The 25617-nt window shown below is 38.4% G+C and overlaps 2 protein-coding genes across 2 annotated transcripts in view; both read right to left on the reverse strand.

Moving 5' to 3' along the window:
* The window catches only part of LOC113671081 (proteasome activator complex subunit 4), a 36307-nt gene extending 14626 nt beyond the window's left edge, over positions 1–21681 (reverse strand). The window contains exons 1-29 of the mRNA XM_089194476.1: positions 21164–21681; positions 18483–18623; positions 17781–17897; positions 16505–16549; positions 15835–15984; positions 14999–15062; positions 14490–14564; positions 13381–13500; positions 12566–12655; positions 11831–11889; positions 11260–11466; positions 9945–10131; positions 9718–9804; positions 8987–9051; positions 8304–8466; positions 7561–7659; positions 6972–7041; positions 6465–6532; positions 5376–5480; positions 5171–5275; positions 4415–4572; positions 3815–3910; positions 3665–3723; positions 3514–3576; positions 3189–3244; positions 3029–3084; positions 2361–2403; positions 1338–1400; positions 845–940 (exon numbers count right to left, since the gene is read on the reverse strand). Of these exons, the coding sequence (XP_089050602.1) occupies positions 845–940; positions 1338–1400; positions 2361–2403; positions 3029–3084; positions 3189–3244; positions 3514–3576; positions 3665–3723; positions 3815–3910; positions 4415–4572; positions 5171–5275; positions 5376–5480; positions 6465–6532; positions 6972–7041; positions 7561–7659; positions 8304–8466; positions 8987–9051; positions 9718–9804; positions 9945–10131; positions 11260–11466; positions 11831–11889; positions 12566–12655; positions 13381–13500; positions 14490–14564; positions 14999–15062; positions 15835–15984; positions 16505–16549; positions 17781–17897; positions 18483–18623; positions 21164–21339 (2883 nt within the window). The 5' untranslated portion in view covers positions 21340–21681. The remainder of the gene's footprint in view (positions 1–844; positions 941–1337; positions 1401–2360; positions 2404–3028; positions 3085–3188; positions 3245–3513; positions 3577–3664; positions 3724–3814; positions 3911–4414; positions 4573–5170; positions 5276–5375; positions 5481–6464; positions 6533–6971; positions 7042–7560; positions 7660–8303; positions 8467–8986; positions 9052–9717; positions 9805–9944; positions 10132–11259; positions 11467–11830; positions 11890–12565; positions 12656–13380; positions 13501–14489; positions 14565–14998; positions 15063–15834; positions 15985–16504; positions 16550–17780; positions 17898–18482; positions 18624–21163) is intronic.
* Positions 21682–23486: 1805 nt separating this feature from the next.
* Positions 23487–25414, reverse strand: LOC149034216 (N-acetyl-beta-glucosaminyl-glycoprotein 4-beta-N-acetylgalactosaminyltransferase 1-like). The gene has a single exon (XM_089194502.1). It carries the CDS (start codon positions 25105–25107, stop codon positions 23986–23988), a length of 1122 nt encoding a protein of 373 aa, XP_089050628.1. The 5' UTR covers positions 25108–25414; the 3' UTR covers positions 23487–23985.
* Between the last annotated feature and the right edge of the window lie 203 nt (positions 25415–25617).

Genomic DNA, 25617 nt, shown 5'->3' on the forward strand with positions numbered 1-25617 from the left:
AATGATCAGAGATGTGCCACGTCTCAACTTGATTTTCCCGTTTTCTTTTCATGAGAGAGTAAAATCATACGCCAAACCTGTGACACTTTCATAGATGTTTCTATGAGATATTTCGTTAGACATGGACAACTATGAAAAACTAATGCAGAGCGCAAAAAATAAATAAATAAATAAACAAATAAATAGAAATTGAGGAAACGAGGTAAGAAAAAAGTATGGGAAAAATAATTTAATTTTGTTGGAGGTAATCATTAATTGATGTGTTGGAGGTTTAACCGACATTATTAGTATTAATATTAATAGCGTGATTATTTTATGAGTTTATTAACCTTTTTATCAATCATTATAAGTCATATGAAAAAAAAATTAAATAAAGTTAAATTAAAATATAAATGATGGAAATTGACCTGAGTGGAGTGCAATTTGGACTGAAATCATATCCGTGATTTGCAGTCACAAGTACGATTTCAAACCAAATTTCACTCAACTCAGTTCAATAACCACTTTATTAGAACCATTTTGAAATCGTAAAATACAGTCGCTCAGATACAGGATTTAGTCCGAACAAAAGTTTCGCTGATCCACTAATAAGCTGGTTTGCATAAAGTTGCAAAAGTTGTTTTTTCATTTTCCTGCACTTCGATTGGTTTCTTTCAACAAGCAATTGGCAGTTGTATATAAGTAAAGCTTCCTCATTGGCTGGAAAAAGATGCGATTTCAGTCTTCGCTTACTGATTTAGAGTAAAGAATGGTGCAATTCGCGAATGAGAGCCAATCAGATAACAAGGATCACAAGAGATTTCGTAACGGATGTAATAAAAATATAAAAACAACGAAGACTCACCTCTGTGTACACTGTTGTTGCAAGTTTAAACAAATCGTCCAATAAAACTTTATGTAGTGTTGTTAACTGCGTTGAAATCCGGTCTAAGATGCGCCTCTTTCGAGAAAAGATGTTAAAGAGAAAGGATATTGATGAGAAGATACTATTTAACATCTGATTCATTCCGTGTATTACACTGTGCCAGTCGCTATACCCTATTCACACCAGCAAAACATGTTTTGTTAAACTGGTGTTTACAGAATGAAAATCATAAACAGAGAACTGAAAAACTTTATTTTTCCATAGGATTCAAGTACTTGCTAACTTACATTTCCAATGCACTACAATTTAAGTCAGAGGTTTAAGTAAGAATTTCCTTCAAAGAAAAAAAATTAAACTGTGTTTCACAAAACAACTCTGAAACACGTTAAAGCTTTGCCGAATGGGTTATTACATTATTTGGAAAAAGAATACGATAAACTGTAGGTGTGCCATGACGGTTATTTGAGCGTACCTCGTGTTGTAACTGAACTCGTTCAATAAGCAGTGGTCTGACGTGTTTCTTTTTCCCTGCAAGCTGTACGTAGAACGCGTTTTAAGTTAAAAACACTTAAGTATAGTACCACTTTTTTACCAATGCTTACGAAGGGAAAAGGTTAGTGCTACCAAAACTACCAACTTTGCTTTAAAATTGGAACAAAACTGTTTTTTTAAGAGGAAGAGGGATAAATATCTGTTTAAGAAAAAAAATTGTCATGACGTTTTGTATGAGAATAATTTAATTTGGTTGTTTCATTCTGCTGACAACTTTTGGGCTTCGTTTTGCATTTTTATTTTCTTTTGCAAACAGTTTTTCTCAAAATTTTTTTCCCCTCTTTAAAAATCGTAGTCTGCCCCTAAATACAATACACTTCTACATAATTCACTTACAAGTGATATATTTTTAAATTATGCATATAGCGTGACACAACGTGGAGAGGCAAATGCTACATGGACATCGAGTTGTTTTAAAGATCATTTCCGCTTTAAAAATTTGAAGAAGAATTAACGAACGGTTTGTGAAGAATTCTGCCCGCATGAAATCAATACGAGGCGTCTTTTAGTTCGCCATCAAAAGATTGGAATAATATACGAGGTGCGGGTAACATTATTCCCACAAGACTAACAAACTTAAATCGAGAGGGGGTCTAGATCGAGCGTCGTAAACCAGAAACCAAAGACATCACAACAAATACTGACATCAAAGGAAAATTATCATAACGAGAATTAAAGTAAAAACAAGTCAACCGCCTGGAGCGCGAGTAAATGGAGTCAATAAGTCAAGGTTGGTTTTTTAGTTTTGAATCTGATCGGTTGGAAAAGTGGCCTGTGTTAGCTGGACTCGCAACCGTGGGAGGTAAAACAATACTTAAGAAATTCCGAATCACTTTCGACACTCAATAGAAAGTGCGCCTGACTATCATTCTAACAAGCGTCGTAGGTTTCGAAAACAGGAGGAAAAGACTTAGGGATTGTAGACTATAGACACGGTCGATACCTTGTCTTCCATGGCTTTTTTAACGGCACTCGCACTTCGCCATCTAAAGAAAAGAAAAGCGATTACATTTAAGTTGCTATAACATGGAATAGTTCAGGTGAGTTTGTAACCCATGTTCACCTAGTGCATGTATGAAAACTCTGTTTTTCGAGTTATTGGTTGAACAAATCATTTTGGTTTTTGTTTTGGCTGCTGCCCTCGGTAGCATGCTAATTAATAACAGGTTACCCCCTGCTTTTCGTCGGGTATCATTGGAAAGGAAGAGAATTTGCATTCTTCTGTCGAACTTCCCAAGAACTGACTCAAAAGTTTTCTTTTGACGGGCCGACAAAAATTCTCCAGTATTGATTGTCTGATCAATTTTTGGGGACTGTCATCTAATCTTTGACTGGAACCGTACTTTCAGCGACACAGCATGAAAAACTATTCGAAACGAACTAAATGTAGATGGATAAAGGGGGTAAGGTTCTAGAGAAACTGTGGCACTGTGTCGGTGGGAGAGTATAACAGGGTAATTTAGTGTTATCAACTGAGTTGATAACGTAAATTGGCCACCGTAAAAGAGTTTCGAAGCTGACGTCTCGAGCGTTAGCCCATCGTCAGAGAGAATGTAAATATAGATGGATTACACAAATGATGGGTTACAAAAAAAGGATGAAAAGCTTCACCTGCTATCAAACTCTTCCCTTTGGCCTCCCACATGTAGCATTAGAAGATCGTAGATCTGCCAAAGGTGAAAGGAATGATGACTAGAACCGCCTGAACTATATAAAGAGGCACAACTAGCGACGAAAATAATTAAAAATCGATTTGAAAATTGTTTATTACCTTGACAATAATCAAAAGCGCCTTGGTGTGATCCTCGTGGTGGCAAAGAAGATGAGCTGATAAAACAAAGACGATTAAAAAATTGTCTTATCCCTAAGACAAACTATCCATTCACTTGCGTGCGCGTTTGCTCGCTCGCACAGTCACTCCCACGTTCGCACGGTCACTCCCACGCTCGCACGGTCACTCCCACGCTCGCTTATTCACCCCCTCGCTCACTCATGCGCGTATTTCACTATACGCATTTCCGGATTATATGTGAATAAAGCACACCTCAAGCTGTAGAGTATTACAGCAGCAATGTATGCATCTGTGGCTGGATTACCTAACAGTTTGTGGATCAACTCCGCTATCCTTGCTCGTGAATTGTCTTCTCCCATGGACACATCTGAGAAAAGGATGAAAGAGCTTTAGAATTTTGGGCTTAGATGAGCTTCACTAGGCAGTAAAAAGCAATGTGCTACCAAGTCTAATACCTGGATCCATAGAGACAGTATTCTGAAATCGTCCACGACTTACGAGAGTCTTCAGACCTCTGTAAAATGAGATTAAAAGTAAACAATTAAGAGTCCTTCTTGACAAAGTCAACAACTGACATCATTGCAAAATTTCAAACCAGCCCTTACATGTTTTCAAGTGGAGGTCTCTGCCAATCCGGTAAAAGAATGGCCGCACCAGACAGACAGCCAAAGATTAAATTCAAACACTGTTGAAGCTCCTCTCTGAAGAATAAAATTACAGATTAGTTTAAACACTCTGCAGGAAAAGATAGAGGTTGTACTGCTGTAAAGTGAATTTTGAGTGGTCAATAATAAACGATTCCTTCGTCAATGTAACGTACTTGTGAAAAGAAGTAATGTGATACAAATAACTTTCAAAAGGAGCCATGATATGTTGCGATTTCAAGGTTCAATTGGTTCCGAGGCCATGGTACCTGTGCTCTTGTATCATGGATCACAAACATGGCAATAAACCAAGCATTTTTTGTGACGTGTGTAGCAGATTTTTAGATATTTCTTTAAAGATTTTTTAGTCAAACACTTTTTCCACTAGTGCTCGATAGATATGAGATAACTACATGTATGACCAACGAGGCACGACTATCTACCATCTCATATCCAGCGCGCGCTCGTACAACGATAGTTAGAGCAGAACCTCTACTTCAAACAAAAAGCCGAGTCAAGGTACCTACGAAATTGATGTTCGTGTGCAAAAAAAGTGTGTACCTCGAGAGTGTTACCGATCCATCCAGGAAGTTTTCCAGTCTTGTCAGCTCAGGCTGTAGAAAAGTGTCCAACAGCTCCTTTGCCAAAAGCTTTTCCTCTTTCGTGGGTATGTGCCACTGAATATTCAAGTTGGATAGATCTCCAGGCTTTCCCCAGTCCTAAACATATTGAACAGTGTAGGCGATAGTTAATACTCATATTACCAAATGGTGAGTTCGTGGAGGAGGTGGTCGCTAACGGTTAGTGCTCATAACTTTGGGTCAAGAGGTCTGAGTCAAGAGGTCTGGTTCCAAGAGTGGACGGGTCACTGTGTTGTGTTATTGGCGAGACACGTTACGCTCAAAAGTGTCACTCTCCACCCCGCAGGGTAGAAGCGAACTTTAGGGAAGCCTGACAAAATTACCGACGGATAACTTGTGATAGACAACCATCGCATCTAGGAGCAATAAAAATACTCCAAAAAAACCTCTAATTTATCGCTATGGCAAATATGCTCACTCAAGTGTTAGTGAAAGTATATGATAAGAATTTCAAGTTTTGCTGTTTTCCATATCATGCTTTTAGAACCACTCAGAAAAAAGTGCTTGCGCAACTGCAGGGACAATCCACTTTGTATAACACTCACACACGTCTTTTTTACAAAATACAGAGGGTGTGCCAGTAACCTCTTTTATCCTCAAACGTCTCTGAAAAGTTCTATATCTCAGATGATTTTCCAGTGCTCCTCCGACGGAGATGACGAAAAAAAACACTCACCCTAATAAAGAGATGTTCTGACGGTGGCGTGCCAAAATCAACCAATACGCTTCTCCACTCCATAGGGTAAATCTTAGCCAGTGGCCGCAAGAGATGCTCCAGAAGCTACAAAAAAATGAACACAGTTCCATTACGCAAAAACGAATAAAACCATGATACATTAATTTGAGTCGTTATACTTGATAATCATATAAAATCCACTCACTGTGGCTCCTAAAGTGGCTGCTTCTTTGCACTTGAGATGAATCGTACCCTTTATAGCAGTAATGAGTTTGTCTTTGTACTCCAAAGCTCCGCTGGAGCGAACGACCTGAAGAAAAACAATTAGCGTGAAAATATGAAATACTACAGTACTAATTACTTGTTTTAACGCTAGAAAAGAAAAACAAACAAACAAACATAACCAAAGTATAATAAAAGCACACACAGAACAACATTGTATTTAAGCGGACGGTCTTTTTTTAGCGTAGTTCGATTTCGTAGCGACTTCTTCCGGCGGAGAAAGCGCATTGTGTGACAAAACGAGAGACTTGCTAAGGGGACAGTTCGTCTGAGATGTACCATATTTCCTCAAATAAGGGCCCACGCTCCAATAACTTCTCTTCCATGAATAAGCGACCACCCCTTTAGCCAAAGACCAAAGACCCTCCTCGAATAAACGCCCTTCCCCCATCCCCCCGCCTCCCTCATTTACTTAAATAGTAGACATACAAAAAAAAAAAAGAAGAAGAGGCTGTTGCTATCGGCACTTTATTCAAAGCTTTTTTAAGCTTCGATTACAGCGGAATCAGGGAAGCAAAATACTAATTCGTGCCAGTTAATTGTATCTCCGTCAAACAGCCCCCAGATTAAGAGCCCTCCTTCTAATAAGCGCCCCCCCCCCCTTTTAAACGAGATTTTAGATAAGCGCCCGGGCGTATATTTGAGGAAGTACGGTATTCTTGAAAAGAGACAGTGTACTTTCAAAGCACTCAATTCTATACACATTTTTGATCAAACTACTCCAGGGGCAACAAGAACCCCACCACAATTTGCCTTGTTATCAACATCTGGGTTCATTCCTCATTTAGCAGTGGGTAACAGAGTGGCGAGATTTTACCCAAGTAGCAGACCGCTGCTTGGGTAAAATCTCGCCAGGCTTTCTCGTTTCCACGTCTTTCCTCTGAAATAAATTGAGAAATTTTTGAGGAAAACTTTGCTACACATAAAACTATTTTCTAAAATGATTGTAGGCATCGATTTAAGCTTAACCTTCCACAGAAACAAAATGACGCACAGACAAACTGATATTCACCTCGGATAAAAGTTGAAGATTCCACAAAAGCTGATCATCAACTTCTTCTTCGTCTGCCACGCCTTCCACTTGACAATTTTCAAAGAAAAAAATTGCCAATCACAGTGAGATTATAGTATTTACAAAATGGCCGCAAAAACACAAAACGATCTAACCAAGCGATGTGGGAATCTATCAATTTCACGAAAGTGGAGGGATGGTCGGTTGAGCGAAGTTTACGTTTGTTTCCGCACAAAAATGGAATAGATAAATACATATACTAATAATAAATAATCAGATAAGTATGTAGGTAAATAGCTGAGTAAATAAATAGATAAATAAATAAAAAGAAACAACTTTGGCGAGGCAGGTAATCGTTTACATTGCCATAACCAAAACCTTTATTTTGTATGTACATTGTCTAACCTGAGGTCAAGTGTTCTATAATAGAACAACAACTTTGGTGAGGCAGGTAATCGTTGACATTGCCATAACCAAAACCTTTATTTTGTATGTACATTGTCTAACCTGAGGTCAAGTGTTCTATAATAGAACAACAGTGAGGCACAAACATCTTTAGAGTAGCGTTGGAATTTGTCTATAAATTGAGAAAAATACATTGCATCAAATACAGACTTCACCAACTAATTTGCCTGACTAAATTAACCGAAATGATAATTTTCATGAGTAAGAGAAAATCCTGTTACTCTGCCGGGGTTAGTTTGAGAAGTTATACCTACACGTAAACGTTATTTTACAAGCAATCTTTAAGCCATGCATACAAACGTTTTACATCTGAAGAAATTGCAAAAAATAGAACCTTATTCTAAGAAAAGGTTATTTTTGCAAAACTTACTGCGTGTCAAGCAATTCCTAATGCAAGCTGTAAATGGACAGTTAGAACACTTTCGAACAGCTAATCAGAACCAAGTTATACGTAAATATCAAAAGGGGCCAATCAGAACATGCAAAAGTAGAAACGGCCAAAAGCGCGGGAAAAGTGTGCGACCAAGTTGACATTCACCAATCACTGGGCGTAGTGAAACAAACTCAATACAATCCCCGTTTACTTCAATATCACGTTGGACTCTATTAGACTATGCCTTTATATACTGACCCTGGCAGCCGCACGGCACATGTCTGAGGCCATCTTTCCAGCTACTTTCGTTTCCAGTACTTTATTTCCACAGAAGGCAAACAACTTCTCCAAGGCACTCTAAAAAACATGCAAGAAGACCATCACACATGTACCTATTTGTCGAAATCAATAAGTCTTGCGTGGAAATACTTAAAGATTTCAATAAAGCCACTTACGAGCGGTTTAACACCACCTACATATACAACACCTATCACTGCTATCTGTTTAGCTTGCGAGCAGGCTCTCCTGTTTGGGTTTCGACTTGCAGCGCCTTTTCGGGCACTGCCGCCTATTACATCATCGGCAGCCGCTTAACAAAACTTTAATGAACCTCATGCACAGTAACTGCTTCTTGCGAAAGCACGGTTCAATTTGTGCCTGGTGGATTGCGAAAATGAGCAGCAAGGTAATAATATAATGTTTACTCATTACAGTCAGTGACTTACGAACGAAAAACTATGGCACACTTTTTACAGGAGATAAACAAACAAATACGAAATCAAAATATTAAAAGGAAGATGGCATCAATGGAAAATATGAAAAAAGATAAAGAAAAATTACACAAACGATACAACTAGTTAATGGACGAACAAAAAAAAAGTGATTGTATGGCGCAAAAAAAGAAAAAACCTGCGAGTGGGTCAACGGGGAAAAAAAAGAAAAAAAAAAGAACGAGCGAGCGAAGTTGCGAACAGACACACGAATGAAGGATAAAACTTTACCTGAAAAATCTTGGGGGAGCTCTGCATGAGAATGGCATGAAACGTCGACGCTACACCCATTCCCATCATACCCTCCAGCGAATGCCGCTGATCTGCTTTCATCGTTGTGCTGTCCAGTTCGGATGTGGCCTCAAATGACGAGTTATCGATCATCGAAAAACATCTGAAGAAGATCAGATAAAATTTGTTGATCAATGAACTAAATGCTGCCAGCATCATGGACAATACCCATGATGTATCAGAGCAAAGATGCACAGCCAACTCACAAGAATTGCTTTCTCTGCTTTGCCCAACCTAGCGTACAGTTTTGAAACTGTTCACGAGATTGCTTCTGCACGTTGAAGCCCTTTGAGCAAAAAAGAAAAAAAAATCCGCACGAATCTATTTTGCTAGTAATCATAACCATAGCAACGCTCGCGGGATTTGCGCCCGAAAATATTGTAATCGTTGCAAGTATAAATGATATAAAATCATCGTTTTGGTTTTATGGTCTATACTAAATAACTATTCACCTCCGTGTTGCTAGCGGTGGATTAGGGATATTTACCTCGCCACTTCGCAGCTCGGTGAATATACACCACTAGCCACCTTCACTTGAGAAAAACTATTTAATACCCAATAGGGACTTGCATGTACATGTATTGAATTACTGATGAAATTTTAAAAAAAAAAGGGTCACTCACCTATCCATGAACTGTAATACAAAGTCTTCAAACTGAGCCGTGGCAAGGCACAACTCCTTCTCATCCTGCATAAAAAAGACAAAAAAATCGAAATCGTTATCATCATGATAATAAAATTCAAATAATACCTGTACATGTAATATGCACAGCTGTGGTTGCGTCAGCAGCTCTCGGCTGCTCTCCAAACTTTTCGAGTACATCCATAACCCCATACGCCGAACCCACTCTAATCAAAAACCAACATTAATTTAACAAATCGACAGTGGTTTAGCGCGGTCTGTCCGCTACAAATTTTGACCAGTGTGATGATGAATATCGCTGTCGATTAGAGCACAGACCACCGTCGCTTTGTATTAACCATAATATCGACGTCAAATAAAACGATTCTTTCGGTGCGTGACCATTGCGTGACACGTTGACGTAAGCAGTGTTGTCTGTTCTCTTACCGACAAATTGGCCAGTCAGCTTGCGACAGTACTTCCACTTGTGGTTAAATATTTAATGGACGAGGATCTCAGAGAAAATAGTTAGTTCAGAAACCAAACCATTACGACATTAACTATGTTATGAAGTTAAATAGCATTTCTGTCCACGATTTTGTACACAAACGTCCAATAAAAATTCCTGATTTACAGAACAAGTCCTGGGGAAAAGTGGATATCTATTCTTCTAATAAAGACAAAGAGGGCTTTACGTGAACAAGTACGTGTAACACAATTATAGTAACTAACCTCTGTCATTTCTACGATTCCCACAGCTTCTGAACAATCAACCACAGGAACGAGACAGACAACAGTAGATATAAACATAAATGTTCCCTGTGGAATGAAAAGCAAAACACCTTAGCTACATTGTGACCTAAACTTAAAAATATCACATGGCCGACACAAACTTAAGCGCACCTGACGGAGATAGACCTGAAAGCATAAACTACATTGTTCACGGAATATAAACTCACTAGAGCCTTTCTGAAGTCATTTGGATCAATCCCTGGTAAAACAAGCTGTAGCAATGGTAGAACATGATGTCGACCTGCAGGATAAGACTCATCAGGCCTGACAAGTGCCCTGGCTACAGACGTGACACAGTTTAAAGTTGCTGTCAACTGATGGGGCTCAGTAAGGGTGGCAAGGGCAACATACAACCTATAACAGGAAGGAAAGATATACAGTGTAGAAGTTAATTGAATTCTTTCATGGTTGTAGATTGAAGGGCAAAAGTGTTGGAAACAAATTTGAAAAACAGCTTTCTCTTTGGCCAAGGAAATATCGCATTGTGTTTGCCATGAGCACGTCTCCTTGATGCCATATATCAAATGACAAGTGAAGTAAAACGAGCCGACAACAAGAATGTAAGAAAAGGTGGTAGAGAAGAGAAGAAAAGAGAGTTTTCATCTTGCACTAGTCATCCCGAAGAGTTAAATACATGATACCGACAATTTCTGATGCTATCATATGGTAACCTTCTACCATGTTGAATTGCTTTAGGTAAAAATTCGTTCCCTACGACAATTGTATCAAATGCTATTTAGAGCCTGTCGTTGGAAAGTATTTGAGCAAAAGTTCTTAAAAATACACTACTGAGCAGTGTATAAAGCATAAGTACATGTGTACTGTACGCCAAATTGATTTAATTGTAATTTCAATTATTCGTGCTGGGAATACAGTCGACTCCTATCATTGCGGACACCCTCAGGTGGAGATTTAATGGCCGTAATTGCGAGAGTCTGTAATAGCAGGATACGATAGAAAAAAAATGTTTTGTCTCTAAACATATGAAATCATATGTAAATACGCAAACATAAAGTTTCTAATGTGGTCTCATGAACCGAAAAAGATCCGGCCGCGAGGAGGAAAATTCTCCTGTTCGCACCCAATTGAAGGATGGTTTCTTGATTTTCGTCAACATGTGGCTTTATACCATGTGAGTCAGGATTTTGGACGAAGTGTCCACTATAGCGAGAGAAAAGAACAAGTGAAGTGTCGCGCAGGGGGCATGTAAGTGTCCGCATTTCCGTAATAGCGAGAGTCCCTGATAAAGGAAGTTTGTTCCAGTCATTTCTTTATACGTTCGCCGGGGGCTGGCTTTTGTCCGCAATGGCGGGCTGTCCTTAATAGAGAAGTGTCTACAGGGCGAGAGTCGACTGTCATAAAAAATGTGATATCTAGCTGTAATCATAACTAACTTGCAAAATGGCCTTCTGCCATGTTTAGATTTTCTTTGTGTGGGAAAGGAACATATCAAAAAGGAAAAGTAACTGCCGTGAACCTTACTTATCCAGTAAAGTTGGAAGAACAATATCAGGTTTGATTAATGCCAAGTTTTGCAGTGCTCCAGCCGCATCAAAGCTTCCACTCTTGTGAAACACAGCCAACATGACAGCAGGTTTAAGGCATTCAACAAATGCAGTGAGTTCTGCATCTGTCAGCTTGGCCTCTTGTGGTATGGGAGTCACCCAGGTGTTCTTTGGAAATCTCTCTCTGTAAGAAGAACAGATACAGTGTAAAACAATAGGAAACTTATCAATCATCATGTGCTGTGTATACATGTATGGGCATGTTTATACTACAAGTGAAGGCACCCATGAAAGCACCATATGTGACTGTAGAAACAATCTGGGATATTGGTGGGCTATGGTCTGTAAACAAGTTAGCTGGCCCATCGAGCCCTCACGTTACTAAAGCATGAAATGGCATGGAGTAACCTTAATTGTTTTGCTGGTAAAACACAGGGTATACCACACATTTCACAAACTTCCAGGGCAGTTTACTGCTAGCAACGGACTTCAGCCAATTCCTACAGTATTTATTACACATGTATGTAATAATCTTGGTAAAATCAAACCTGTGAAGCCTTTTAATCATTTCTTTAGGCAAGTTGTAGAGAAATCTCTGAAGCTTCCCCTGTAAAAGAAAGGACACAAATAAACAGAATACTTTTAACAACATGTAAAAGTGCTCATGTACAAACGTTTTAAATTAAAATTGCTGTTAAGTGCCAGAAATCCTTGAATTGTTGCCTCCCTTCCGTAGGTGCTCCTTTCCTGTGGCTGATCTTCCTCTCAGACAAAAAATTTTGAAGAGCAAACCACCTTGAATTGATGCCCATACTCGTTCCTTCATTTTTCTGGACAAATACTGAAATAACTGACCACTTTCACATACGTTTGTCTACACAATTAAGCGCTCACGTTTGTATGAGTTTTTGAACATGTTAAGCTTCGAAATAACTCATGAGTACCAACCGTAATGCCAATAGTTAGGAGAATACACTGTAAGTTATTTGGGTTGTGGTTTTTGTGCAGAGTTACAAACTACGAAATATAATGCAGCACATTTGTACTGGCCACAATTAAGGAAACATGAAATACGACCGTAAGCTGCCCCCACCACCCATCCCCTTTGTCCTGTCAAAATGAACACCTACTATCTTATCCCTTATTTGAAAAAAGGAGCCCTGAATGCTGATACCAAAACTTGCATTACATATGCATTGCAATTACAGCTGTAGACAAGAGTGCATTGTGCAAGTGAATAACCACTCCCTAATGTGGCAGGGTTTTATTTCATTTGGAGTTACCGAGTAGCGTCCACTGTTGGAAGGATGATAAAATGATTCAAGTGCTTTGAACAGTTTACAGAGATGGTCTTGAGTTGTACTGGAGCTGCCCTGTGGGACAAAAGTAATAATTGTTGAAAATAACATCAACACAGTAATCACACAGGGATTGGGAAGGCTGTGCGCCATGCGCATATGGCGCATAAGTAAAGGAAATAGCAAATCAAAAAACTACTAACGGGGCCTAAGATGCGCCCAAGCCATTGCAAGTAAAAATATATTTTGCGACTAAAATTTCGACAAAACTTGCCAATTAACGACCGCCAGATAAAATCTGAAAAAAAAAAAACTGAAAAAAGAATCGATCTTTGCTTGAATTATCAAACGAAGAAACGCCTGTATCTCTTGTCTCTCTTTTTTTCTCTCTTGCCGTTCCATATCTGCGAGATACGCAAACACCTAAAACGAGCGGTGATCAAGTCGAACTGACTTCGTTGAGAGAAACTTCATATCATATTACATGCAGCATTAGAGTCTAACCATCAACTTTGCATTTAGAAAGACTGTCAAAAAATTCAAGGCGTAATTTTCTGTAAGGAAGTTTTTAACACCAATAATTCAGCTCACAGATTTCAAATGAGAGACTTTTCTCATCTGAGCGATCGACCCAAATTGTTTAGAACATGTTTTGTTAGCTGGTCTCGGCACCTCTATAGTGAATCGTTTCTGGTACCATACATCAGAGTCTCTTCGTTTTCCTTCTCTTGACTGTTAATAAACCTTTCAAACTTCTACACTCCTTAACTTTTTTAATAATTATCATATGAAAGACATACCATAGAATTGATGATCCACACTACAAATGAACTTATAATGCTTGAATAATCTTTGAGGCTGCTAGCTGGAGAATTTCCACCCACAGGAAGATGAAAATTTCTCAATACCCGTGTAAACACCTACAAAAGACAGAAAAATATGAGTAGAAACAAGATTTTGAACAATGCACAGCTGTGCAATGAGCAAATTGAGTCTTTTAACCTTAGATAACTTATTATGAAGGTTTACGTCAGAAGTGGCAAAGGGTATATACATCAAAGAAAAAGCCTACAGCACAAGGCTGGGTTGTTCAAAGCTGGGTTGAGATAACCCAGGATTAGTGCAAAATTTTATTTCAGATCTGAAAGCTTTAGAGGAAAAGTCAGTGCAATTTTTTTTCTTCAATGTTGTAATTAAGTGCTCTGAAGAGAATAGATATAATTATCCCAAACAGGCTTTAGAGCAAAGGAATTGAAGAAACCTCAGGTTTGTACTGTAAAACCCCCTCCCCATAGCTCCCCTGAATTGCATGCAGGTGCTCACAAATTAAAACCCCCTGTCTTAACTTAGTACATTCGTTCTACATTTGAAAAAGGGCAAAGTAAAACCCCCCTCACCCCCTCAATCCCCTATTTTGCATAGATGCAACTCATGAGTACATGAGTAAGCATCCCATGTCCTGTCCTACATTTGAATCAAGAACCTCAAACTCTAATCCAAGGATTAATGCATTGATCAATGTAAAGCTTCCACATCCACCCCTCCCAGGCAACCCCCAGGACATTTGAACTTTTAAAGATTGGTTCATTCAAATTCCCACCTACCAGGACCAAAACAATAATCAAACGCCTCACCAAAGTGCAGCATTTGATCGCAATTTGTTTTTGTACAAGGCAGTGGTGATCTTAATATCCTAGTAGACCTTTCCACACCCATATTTTTGAAAATAAAACACACTTATTCTGCTGGAAAGACTTGACAGGTCCAGTTTGAAATCCCCACCCCACCCAGGCAAAGTTCAAATTCCCAACCCCAGGCCTGGAACATGGTCAACTACCCCAGGTTGCCAGGGAGGGGTGGATGCTGAAGTTTCCAATTGTTCAAAGAAAAACAGGTCTATTTCACTTACAGTGGCAAGGTATGGACTCCAATCTATAAATCCCACATTGTCTTTTGCAAGCCTGGCAAACAACTTCAAGCAGTCCTGAGAAAAAAATGAAATGAAAGGGTACATTTGTACTCACAAATATTCATCAGACTATGCCTGGTGTTGGCACAACTGTCTATCAGAGCCTGCCGCCTGCAAAAGTCACTGGCACGGCAAGTCCAGCCACTTTCATAATTAATAAGTGCTGATGAAAAATCAGCACTGAAAAACCACCAAAGAAATTCTTACAGCAGCCACTTTCCAGTAATTGAGTGGAATTGAATGCCTAATTTACTAATGACTGGTTTAAGCATGTGAACTGATTCTGTATTCAGAATTTTGTTTGAAGGTTCATGTGAACATTGTGGAGCATCTGGGGCACTTAAACTGAATAGTAGCTATAACTTGGCCATCTTATGTACTTCTACTTTCAAATTTTTTACAAGCCCTGGTGCTGAGGAACATTTTACATGGTGTACTGTACACTGTACCTCTTCCCATCTTGAGCCACCTGTACAAGCTTGCCAAATTCCCAAAAGCTCCGCAAACCATAACCTAGAAAAAAATTCCAAACATTACTTATATCTAGAAATTGTAAATAAAAGGTAATGTTTCAAGCTTTACAAAACTCATTACAGCAGTTAATCTACCCTTTGGCTAGTCAGGCTATTAGTTACCATACTAATGCTCTGCAGCATATCGGGGTATTTGCACAAGATACATGTGCAGTGTGCAGCCTTGTGTGTTCTCCATCTAATTATCTCTGTAATCTTAACTCATTATTCATCTTTAAGTTAATATAAAATTCCTTCTTTGCTCATCTTAAACAATATCTTTCCTAGGTAGATGTACACGTAAAGATGAATTACTTGTAACAGTGGGAAAGCTAGCAACCGAAAAACCAGCAAAACAATACAAAACAAGGAAAACAAAAAAAGAAAAAAAGGAAAAGAAGAAAAAAATCAGTTCATTACTTCACTACCATAGGTACATTGTATATTGATATATTTCAGTAAATAATGTGCACAGGGTACATTTACCACAGATAAATTTAAAGTGGAACACATTGTAGAGTGGAGACGTGTTACTACTGAAGACTTAAGGTTCTAATAACCTGATTCCTACATAAATAACAAGTACAAGAGTGATATCCACAAATGAATAAATGAGCTAAATAAACCGATAAACACAAAAGGCATATACAAAACTATTTTAACTAAAATCATGCAGATTCCAACTTCGCAGCATGTCACCAAGAGTGTTCTTTGCACAAAGTATTTTTAATCTCACAGAGTATTAAATAATGACGGTATACAACAGAACATACTTGTAACCCTTGTCATATTTTTCTGGAGGGAGGGTGGTAGGTAAGAATAAGGAAAAGTAGAACATTGCTTTGGCAAACTTGACATCAAAAGGACAGAGTAAAGGACGCCACTCATCCAACATTTCCTGTGTGGAGTCTTCTGAAAAGTACCTGAAAGTAACAAAGAAAAGGCAAAGTTGAATTATTGTCTGGAAAAGGGCACATTGGCCCATGTCCCCCCCCCCTTCCCCCCTCCCCCCAGCCACCTGACAAATGTAGACTCAATAATATTCATGTAGTTCCAAGTCCGTTACTGAAATTTCCTATTTGAAATCAAAGGTTTACAAAACTGGAAAATTGTGTAAACTAAGTCATGGCTGGGATTTCCTATTTTGTGAGTGAGATCAAATAAATGTGAAGTTGTGACATGCGGGGTCTCTCGTCTATCACCACTTTTGGGAATTACAGTAATAAATGTAGTTCTTTTCTTGGGGCAGGGGTTACATCAGAGCCTCATGTTAACTATCCATTAAGAATTTTCATAACCCCTTGCAGTGACTGGTTTCTGTTTTCTCCTTTCAGTATCAATCTTGAATCAGATGTAAAGTTCATGAAAAGAAAGGAAAGGATCACTTATCAAGAAACCACCCAGTTGTTAAAAATCAGTGCATGACTGGCTCTTAGTACTTACACTCTGGACATATACACAATATGTTTCACTGTCTCTTCAAGCTTCCTATAAGACAAAAAGGAAGTTTAACAGGGTTATGCACAAATAACAAAACCATCACTTTTTGGTCCTGGATTCAAAGGAATCTATGGCTTACAGAAAGATGTTATTCAACTTTTCTTGAGTGTGTGTGTAAAAGAAAATTTTTGAGTCCCCTGCCCAGAATCAAACCTCGGACCTTCTGTTCCTGTGCTATGATGCTCTATCACTGTGCTTCAGATAACACTAAGGTAAGCTAAGCCACTGCTAGGTTCATAACGTGACACACACAAGTTCTACAGATCACTGAGTAACTAAAGTAAGAAACGATCTGTGTTCCCCATTTGACAATTCATCTCGTGTAGTATCGTAATTTTTCCGAAACATCATAAACTAGAATAACCTGATTGGACAAAAATTTTATGCAAAAAAGTGCAAAATTGTGTTCTACACAATTTAATTATAACAATATGCAAATATTGGAGGTGCATACAGATGAACAATGTTCATGTACATGCCTAAAATGTCCAATTAAACTTTTTCTGTTTCAATCACGAGCCAGCAATCAGATGTACACTGTACAAGATACATTGGTAGGGGTATACATGTACTTTGAGCAAATTCTTGCCAATCAGCTTTGGGTACCCACACAAAACAACAGTTGATGGGGGATTTGAGGCAGAATATCATGAGTCTTAAAATAGACAAAAGGGTGAAAAATTGGAGAAATGACCTGTAACACTGCACAACATGGAGGATTTTTCAGCTCGACTGGATATGATTGTGTGTACATGTATGTGTGTGTTCCTTTTCTGTTATAGTCTTACTACATGTAGCATGGAGGGAACACAATTGTGAAAAGGAAGTTTGGAATGGGAGGTGCTGGGTCCAGCCTGGTCTGTTATCTTGCTTGAAAGAGTCAGTGGGAAATACTTCAAACAAATTCTTGCAAATCAGCCATGAGCACCTACACAAGGCACTGGTCAACATGTCACTTACCGCATTTGTAGATCAGTGGAAGGAAAAAAGGGTGGGATGGGGTGGTTGGAGGAATACAAGAAAAAAAAAGAAATGCCAAAGGAAGTGCTCCATACTGCTTGAGAATTCTAAGATGTCAGCTGTGACACATGGATATGAACTTGTACTTATGACAAAAAGAGTTGACTGGAAAGGCCCATTGAGGTTTTAATGGTTCACTTTGATGAAGTTTAATTTCATTTAATTCGGCATGATATAAAAAAAAAATTAATCAACTTACAAAGGATGTTTCTTCAGTCCATGCACTTCAAATTTGGAATAAAATGTGAAATCCACAAGATCACGAAGAGGTCTCCATGGCAAAACAAGGTCATCTCTGGAAATTAATCCCCTCTTCCTAGAACAAAAAATGTAATGTAAAGAAAAAGTTGTATTGCCTTCAACAAACATATACACATTGGTGAGATCACTCAGTACTGCACCACTGGCAGTTGCTTATAGAGAAAGGAGACTTCCATTGCTAGACCAAAGGCTCTACCTGAAATGTCTTTCAAAGAAATTCTGTAGACTATTGGTACATTGGTAATGAATTTAGTAATATATTAGTACCTTAGTTGCCATAAAAAGAGAATAAAAGGGTACTTTGCACATTGTCCTCCAGAAGGAGATTGAAATAACAACAGTTGAGAGACTGCTGAGGTCTAATAATACTGTATACTGTACACTTATGCATGGTATGACCAAGAGTGATAAAGTTGCATGCCTATAATACATGGGAATTGCATGTATAGTAAGTATGTTAGATACACTGCAGTACACAGGAGCAGCACAGTAACTGTATCTTTGACAAATGAAATGGAAAGTGAACAGTTGGATCAATTAGTAGGTGCATGTATCCAGGGTTGTGTGTAGAGTAGCTGACAGCCCATAATTTTTTTCAGTACTCAGTAGAAAATGATCTAACCAGAAATATTCTACTTACTTGAGCAGAAGGATCAACACATGGCCAAATGCAATCACATATTGTGGATCAAGATTAGGAGCTGTTACCAACTCAAAAAAGATGTGTATAAAATGGAGATGATCTTCTTTTGAAAACTTCCTTCCATATAGCTTTATGTAACTGGAAAAGAAATAAAAACAAACAAACAAATCATAGACAGTACTTTAAAGATTGCAACCATTGTATCATGCATGTTAACAGACTGTCTGGAATACACTGTTTAACATAATTATAGATTCCAATTTACTGAGCATCTGTTCAGTAATAGATCACAGAGGGTGTCAAAATGTGGTAAGAACAAAAAAGTGGCACACATGGCACAGCTGATTGAGTCACTGATGTTCTTACCACATTTTGACGTCCTCTGTGATCTATTACTCAACAGACGTACAGCAACTTGGAATCTATTTTTTTAATATAATAAAGAATTAAAAAAGTTTTAATGATGATGTCATCTATACATCTGTCCTCCAATAGATCATAAGTGAGAACCAATCAGAATACGTGCATAACTGAGCTTATTATGTAAACAATCACGTATACTGAGTTTACTGTACAAGCTTTAGCTTAACCCTTTACACCCTAATATCAGTATACATATTCTCCATACTATTTACTATACATTTCCTAAGATGCTAATGAGGAGAATTTGTTTATCAATCAAGAGAATATTTAGTTGGTGATTCCCATGACCTTACTGTGTGATGCAGGGGTTATACTATTGGTAGAAATAAGTGTTAGTCACTTGCAAGGGTTTAAGGGTTAAATTTTGTTTCATGGTTCAATTATTTAACTTGGAAAATGGCTTTAAGCCATTTCAGAGTTGTTGCTGTGACCCAAAATTCACTCCTTCCATCCATCACTCAATTGTTGTATCACTCCTTGCTTCCATTACTGTTAAAGTTTTGGTTGCTGACTAGCAAATTAGGCTTTTGCACGATTCACTGATAGTTGAGAATTGGTCAAAAATTGCAACAGACTGCAACAAAATAATCTGTATTTAAATAACAGCTGAAAATTGAGATCAGAAAATTGTATTGATTTTTTTTTTGTTTTTTTGGAGAAATTAGCACCACCAAGCTACTCTGAAATTCAGACAGAAATACAGTTACGTATGTATGTATTGATGGATGAAAAGTAGGCTAAAATTGGGACTGCATGCTTAACTTAACATATAAAGCACTCGCTCAATGGCCAAAAGACATCTCCCATGTATGTATCAATAAGCCTTCTGTGCTGCAACATTGCAACCTCATTGACCCTATGTTTAAATATTTGATGCCGAAAGACACAATATGAATGAACTGTTGGCTGGAAGAGTAAAAGCCTCCTCTTTTTTTTCCCAAACAAAAGAAAAATAAAGATAAATTCTGAGCTTTGGTAATTTGCTTCTTAAAGGCTGATTACTGCCCAATAACTGGTGACAATCTGGGCCAAAAGAGAAAAACACATGCTTCTCAAGAAGAGAGTGAATAAACAAGGGAAAACAATAGAAAAAAATAAAAAATATAATTTTCCTACTTGATGCCTTAACCTCTTGCTTAACCTTTTAAACCTTAAGAGTGACTAAAATCAAACTTCTCCCTGTAATACCACCCCTGAAAGACATGTTAAGGTCATGAGAATGAGGGAAATGATCACCAAAGAAAGAAGCATTTGATTGGTGAACAAATTCTCCTTGCCAACACCTTTGAAAATATATGAAGAGCAGTAGGAAGAATATCCATACTGATTTTAGGGTGCAAAGGGTTAAGAGGAGAAGTGCTATCCATTGAGCCAATAGGACATATTTAGACATGTTAACAACTTTTCTTAACCAAGAGTTTTAAAATGAAAAGTCAGTTCAATTCTCTGTGAATTTTCAGCATGCATTCTGCAATTTTCAATTCAATTTTTGTGAAGTCAGTTTTGTAATGATGCCCACTTTCAGAATTATATGTTTGCTAAGTCACAGAAAACTGTGAATGACCCTGCTAAAAAAATGCTGACCAATCATTTATGACTCAGGGCATTTTCTGTGTCTGAAATGTGTTCTTAGTACATCTAATTCCCCATTGACGCAAGTTTTTGGTGATGATGGTCAACTGCTCACTACATGATCACATAAATGTACAATGCACACTGTACTGTAGAAAGCATTAAAAATTGTGTTTGTTTACAAATTGATCGTGGTCAAAACAAGTCAGTTCTTAAAATGAACACAACTTGCGCTGTGCACCTTTAAAATCTGGGCCTATATCCTATCTGGTGTATCAAATTTATCAAGCTGTCCCAATCAAAGGAACATAATTTAAATGACCTCTTTTAATACAATTATACAGGTGATCTTCACCTTGTACCGAGCACATTATTTCAAGTGATTTACCATGAATGTATGTTGGGGAAGAAGTCTGTTGTCTACAAACTTCCAAGGAAACTATTTGGTATAATTGAAAATTTAAATTCAAGTTCATTTCCCAATTAAAAATCAAATTATATACATGAAATCCTAATATCTGAAAAAAAACCGGGGAGTCTTCTCCGACGGAAGTCAGACTTGATCTGAGCATTAGTCACCGGGTTCAATAGCTTACAACATCGGCGATCATCAATTCCACACGTTTACACTTTGAATTGACGGCCCAAATTTGACTTATTTTAAGTTAAAACCAGCAACTTACTTTGTCAGTCTATTGCTCCAGTATAGAATTCCAGGGCTGGTCTCTTTAAAAACCACAGCTCGTCCAAGACTGTATTTAATTTCTGATAGGAACTTATTAGACTCTTCGTCAAGCTTATCCTTGTACGGTAAAAGACGATTGTAAACGATTTGTTTCTGTGGCTTGAATCCCAACATAACTTTAAGTTGTGATCTATGCACGATCACATAAAGCTATATTTCCTCTTTTTTAACCAAGCATGTCACTGCTATAGAGGAAAACTTTTGTCAATCTGAAAAAGGCCAATTGTAGGGCTTATTTCGCCGATTCACTGTTACAAAGCATGGTCGTCCACTCAGCGGATACCCGCGTTTGCTTATGCGTCAATTGCCTAGTCTATTGCGCGCGGGAAAATTCATTCAAACTTTTCGTCAATATTACTTCTTTCATTCGAAATTTAGAACACAGCTGTTACCAAAATGTTTCATTTGTCTTAGCGAGGTCTTTGGAAAGTCTAAACCATTGAATCTGTCTTAAAAACGGATAGAAACTACCGAGACGTGCAGCCTAAGTTAAGTACATTCGTTCCCAGAGCCCGTCAGTCCTCACTTACCATTTGTTTCCAGCTCTTCTCAGCCAAGGACTTTCTTCCGTGTCTCAAGCAGGTGTTCCTAGCCCATTTGTTCGTATGCAAATTGGCCACTAAAGTTCAGTTGAAATCAAGGTTTGATCATTTCTGCTACTGAGAATCAAATGGCTTAAAACATATGAAATGATCAGTCAGAAGTTATTTAAAAAATTGAACTACAGAGTGCACATTGGCATATAAGTAGCACCGGCATTGGTATGTAAGTGGCTTTTAATTCCGAGTTTCCTTACAAGACTTACTGAAGAGCATACAGAGAAGCTAGAAATTTAAAGTCACAGTTTTTTATAACATAATTTATTTGATAAAGCTCAAACAAAAATGGTAGATCAACAAGATACCCGTAAATAACTAAGCTTTATATTCGAGTTTATTTTACTTACTTCTGTTTCCTTTTACAGATTTCTGTGAACGTTACAATCTTTCTTTGTGCAATTTCCGTGACAGGGGAGACAGGGGTTGTTTCTGATGTTTTCCTTCAATGTTTAGCGCGGGAAATTGGCGCGCAGCCGGCCAAAATCTATCCATTTGCGCATGCCCGACGCTTGCCGTCGTGTTGCTTCACACTTGTTGAAACGCCAACGGCCTTCTTTAGGTGAATGAAAACGATACAAACGCCATTCCAAACGCTACGGAAAGCACCGTTCATTTAATTTAGTCTTTGCATTTGTTTTCGTCGAAAGCCAAGCCTTCTTTCTGAGTGACGGAGTAAAACTGCCAACCAGAAATATTGCCGCCGCATCGAAGAAACCGCTTGGCTGTTTAAATCGTTCTTGGAGGCTGATTTAAACTTGTCTGTATAAAGGCTAGGAAATGTATCGATGTAATCTGCTGCATTGACTATGGCAAAATTTATCAATTCAGCAACTTTTCTGACTCTACAGATTCTGACAATTTGTCTGATTGTACAGAGTCAGACAAATCCTGAGCTTTGTAAACGACTCGGCAAATTTTGAATGTGGACGTCTGGCCTATTTACCTGACCAAAACTAATTTCATCATAATCTTATGAATTTTGAATTAATTATTATTAAATGAGGATTTGCCGTCTGAACATCTCCTTTGGAAACTTGTAGGCGCGTTGTGTTCAAGTTTGCAAGGGGACATCAATGAAAATCTTTACCCATGGTCAAGCTAAGTTGCCGGCTGGTAAGTCTATAAATCCTACCCTATTGTATTCATCGACGAAAAATTACGTTATTATCATGTCATTGACATTCTCCTCGACGAGTTTTTAATAGGTTTTTTTTTTTCAGATATGAGCTTGAACAAGAGAGGATTCATCCTCTCACGCAGTCGTACAGCTTGAACGCTTGAACGTATTTTTGATATGATTGTTTCCGTCGTCTCTTCGAGCACAAGTTCGTAGGAAGTTTAGCACTGCACATTTGCTCTTCTCATGAAATTTTTAGCAGCATATGACAGAATGTACTCTCTCTGGATGTCGGTTGGCCTTCATCGTTTTCACCCCCTCGAGCTTTCAGTAAAAAAAAGGTAGTTACAATCATTTAGTAACCTTTTGTGTTCTTCTAATTCATTCTGTAGGCATTGTCACTATTAAAGGAGCGTAATGCCGTGCTTTGCTCTTGCTCTGATTTTAAGCTTATCGGAGAGCGCAGGCGTAGGACTGCCGATAGATGAGATTTTCATTTTTATTGATATTTCAAAGTTGTCATGGCAAATAAAAGAAAATCCTGATTTATCTCATTTACTCACTTTATTTAAGAGCCACTTGACACTTCCAGGAGGAATAAGCTCGCATCATTTTATCAGAAATATTATCAAACTTTATTCATGTTGCTGTGCACCGTTTTAGTGAAAGATGAAGTAGTACGTGGAAACATGGTAAAGCCAACCCAAAAAATGTGACACTAGAACCAGAGGTAAGTATGTCATCAATATTCTCTCTCTATTTTAACGATATATTTTGTCTATTATTACACAGACCCATTGAAAATGGGTGCTATATATATCCGCTCCATGTAAAAAAAAAAAAAGACAGAATTATCAATGATACCGTTATCTGTACAGTTGCCCCCTTGCAGATCAAACAACTAACCTCTCTAAATTTACTTATGGTCTAGCAGATCATCTAAATTCTTATATCAAGGCGCTACTGTGCCTCGAATGTTCCGATGGATGAGGGTTACGTTCATTTACGTTACAAACCATGCATTATTCTATTCCAAGGATGATTTTAGCATCTATACAGGAATTTCTCAACGCTGGGATCTAATTTTCTTTTGGAATGGCTAGGAATTCCCGGTGGCGCATAGCTGTGAAAATCAATTTCTTCGACAATCCCTTCTTCGTGCATATCTCGATCGTCCACATACAGAGATAAGTACTTGCCTTGAATAATTTTAAATGTTTTTGCATCTGGTTCTTTCCAGAATATCTGAACATGGCTACGACCCTTTGATTGTTTATGGAGCGCTTCAATGTAATATTTTCTGGAAGACTTCAGAGCAATCTTCCTCGAAACTTGGATAGGAAACTTTTTATAATTATACGGTGTTGTCCACGCTGCGCCATTTGCCGAATAGACTGCGGCGATAAGTCGGGACTTTTTCGGATTGCTGTCGGTGCTAAGCCACAGTTCCGATGTATCGTCGGAAGTGATCGCGAACTCGTGAAAGCCTTGCTTTTCCGGGTGAATGAACCCGAAGATCCTCTCTCCAAAATCGCTGCCCTCCTGATGCGATTTAAATTGATCCAGAAATTTTCTAACGAAAGGAAAGCGAGGAAATAACGGAGAATGGCGAAGCTGTTCAACGTACGGGCCGCAAATACCTTGCCATGTATGAACATTTAGTTTCCCTGCCATGTTATCTGGAACAACTTGCTCAAAAAATGCCGCCAGAAGTTCATGACCTGTGATTTCTTCCTCTCTAGGGGTGAAGACTATTTTCCTTGCTAATACTGTGTCAGGGCCAGGTGTTACAATCACGACTTTTCCATCGTTATCTGAAGACTCTTCTTCACGTTGCAACTCGATCGGGTCGGCGTCGGCCGGCGTAACTCGCTTTCCCAAGTGAATCGCGAGAACGACAGGAGGTACCGTAGATCGCTGAGTCGGAGACCTTGTCATATTTAGTAACGTTTCGAAAAATTCATTTTGCTCTTTGGCAAGTCTCAAATCTTTTCTTATAGTTGGTGCCTGTGTGATGCTTTGAAATCTGGATTGCGGAAGAAAATCTTCGGCTGAGAAACTACGATGCAACCAAAATATAACAATAAATGGAAATATAACGATGGGTAGGGTACAGAGGCACCATGCTATTTGTCCCTCTCCTTTCTTGCTGTAGCGCGAAACCATCACAGTGAAACGCAATCGTTTCCTTCCCAAGCAAATACAATTCGACGCCAGGCTGTTTAACGCTTTGCTCGGGTAGGACTACTCCAAATATTCTTAATCGACTCCACTTCGATGCTAGTTCAGTGAAATGACATCAAGTCAAGTCTGTAAACATCAGACAATCAAACGTTACGTTAGGTGGTTTTAAGTTTCGTTTCAGGGTATTTCTTTCGACCTCAGATCTGTTTTCATCAGGAGGCATGTAGCTTAGTACAGTTTATCAGAAGAATCACAAGCGCGTGTGACCAGATCGGTGTGTATATATATTATGCATGAAGAAACTGTTTCAAATTGCTTTTTCTCGTCAGTTATCACCGTTATGCATCATCAAAAGTGTGGTGCTCCATAAGACCTCTGATTGGCTCTTTCACATTCTTTCAAACGCATCACATGCCAAGTGTCCAAAATTTTTCACGCTAGTCGATCCATTTGTTATAATTCTCACGCTTCACGCTGTTGATCGCGCTCAAA

This window comes from Pocillopora damicornis, chromosome 14, assembly GCF_964200805.1.
Source record: "Pocillopora damicornis chromosome 14, jaPocDami1.2, whole genome shotgun sequence".
In the NCBI taxonomy this organism is placed as follows: domain Eukaryota; kingdom Metazoa; phylum Cnidaria; class Anthozoa; order Scleractinia; family Pocilloporidae; genus Pocillopora; species Pocillopora damicornis.

Bases quoted from the DNA above. Each gene is read 5' to 3' on its own strand.
- LOC149034216 (XM_089194502.1), bottom strand. From the start codon at position 25,107: ATGGTTTCGCGCTACAGCAAGAAAGGAGAGGGACAAATAGCATGGTGC.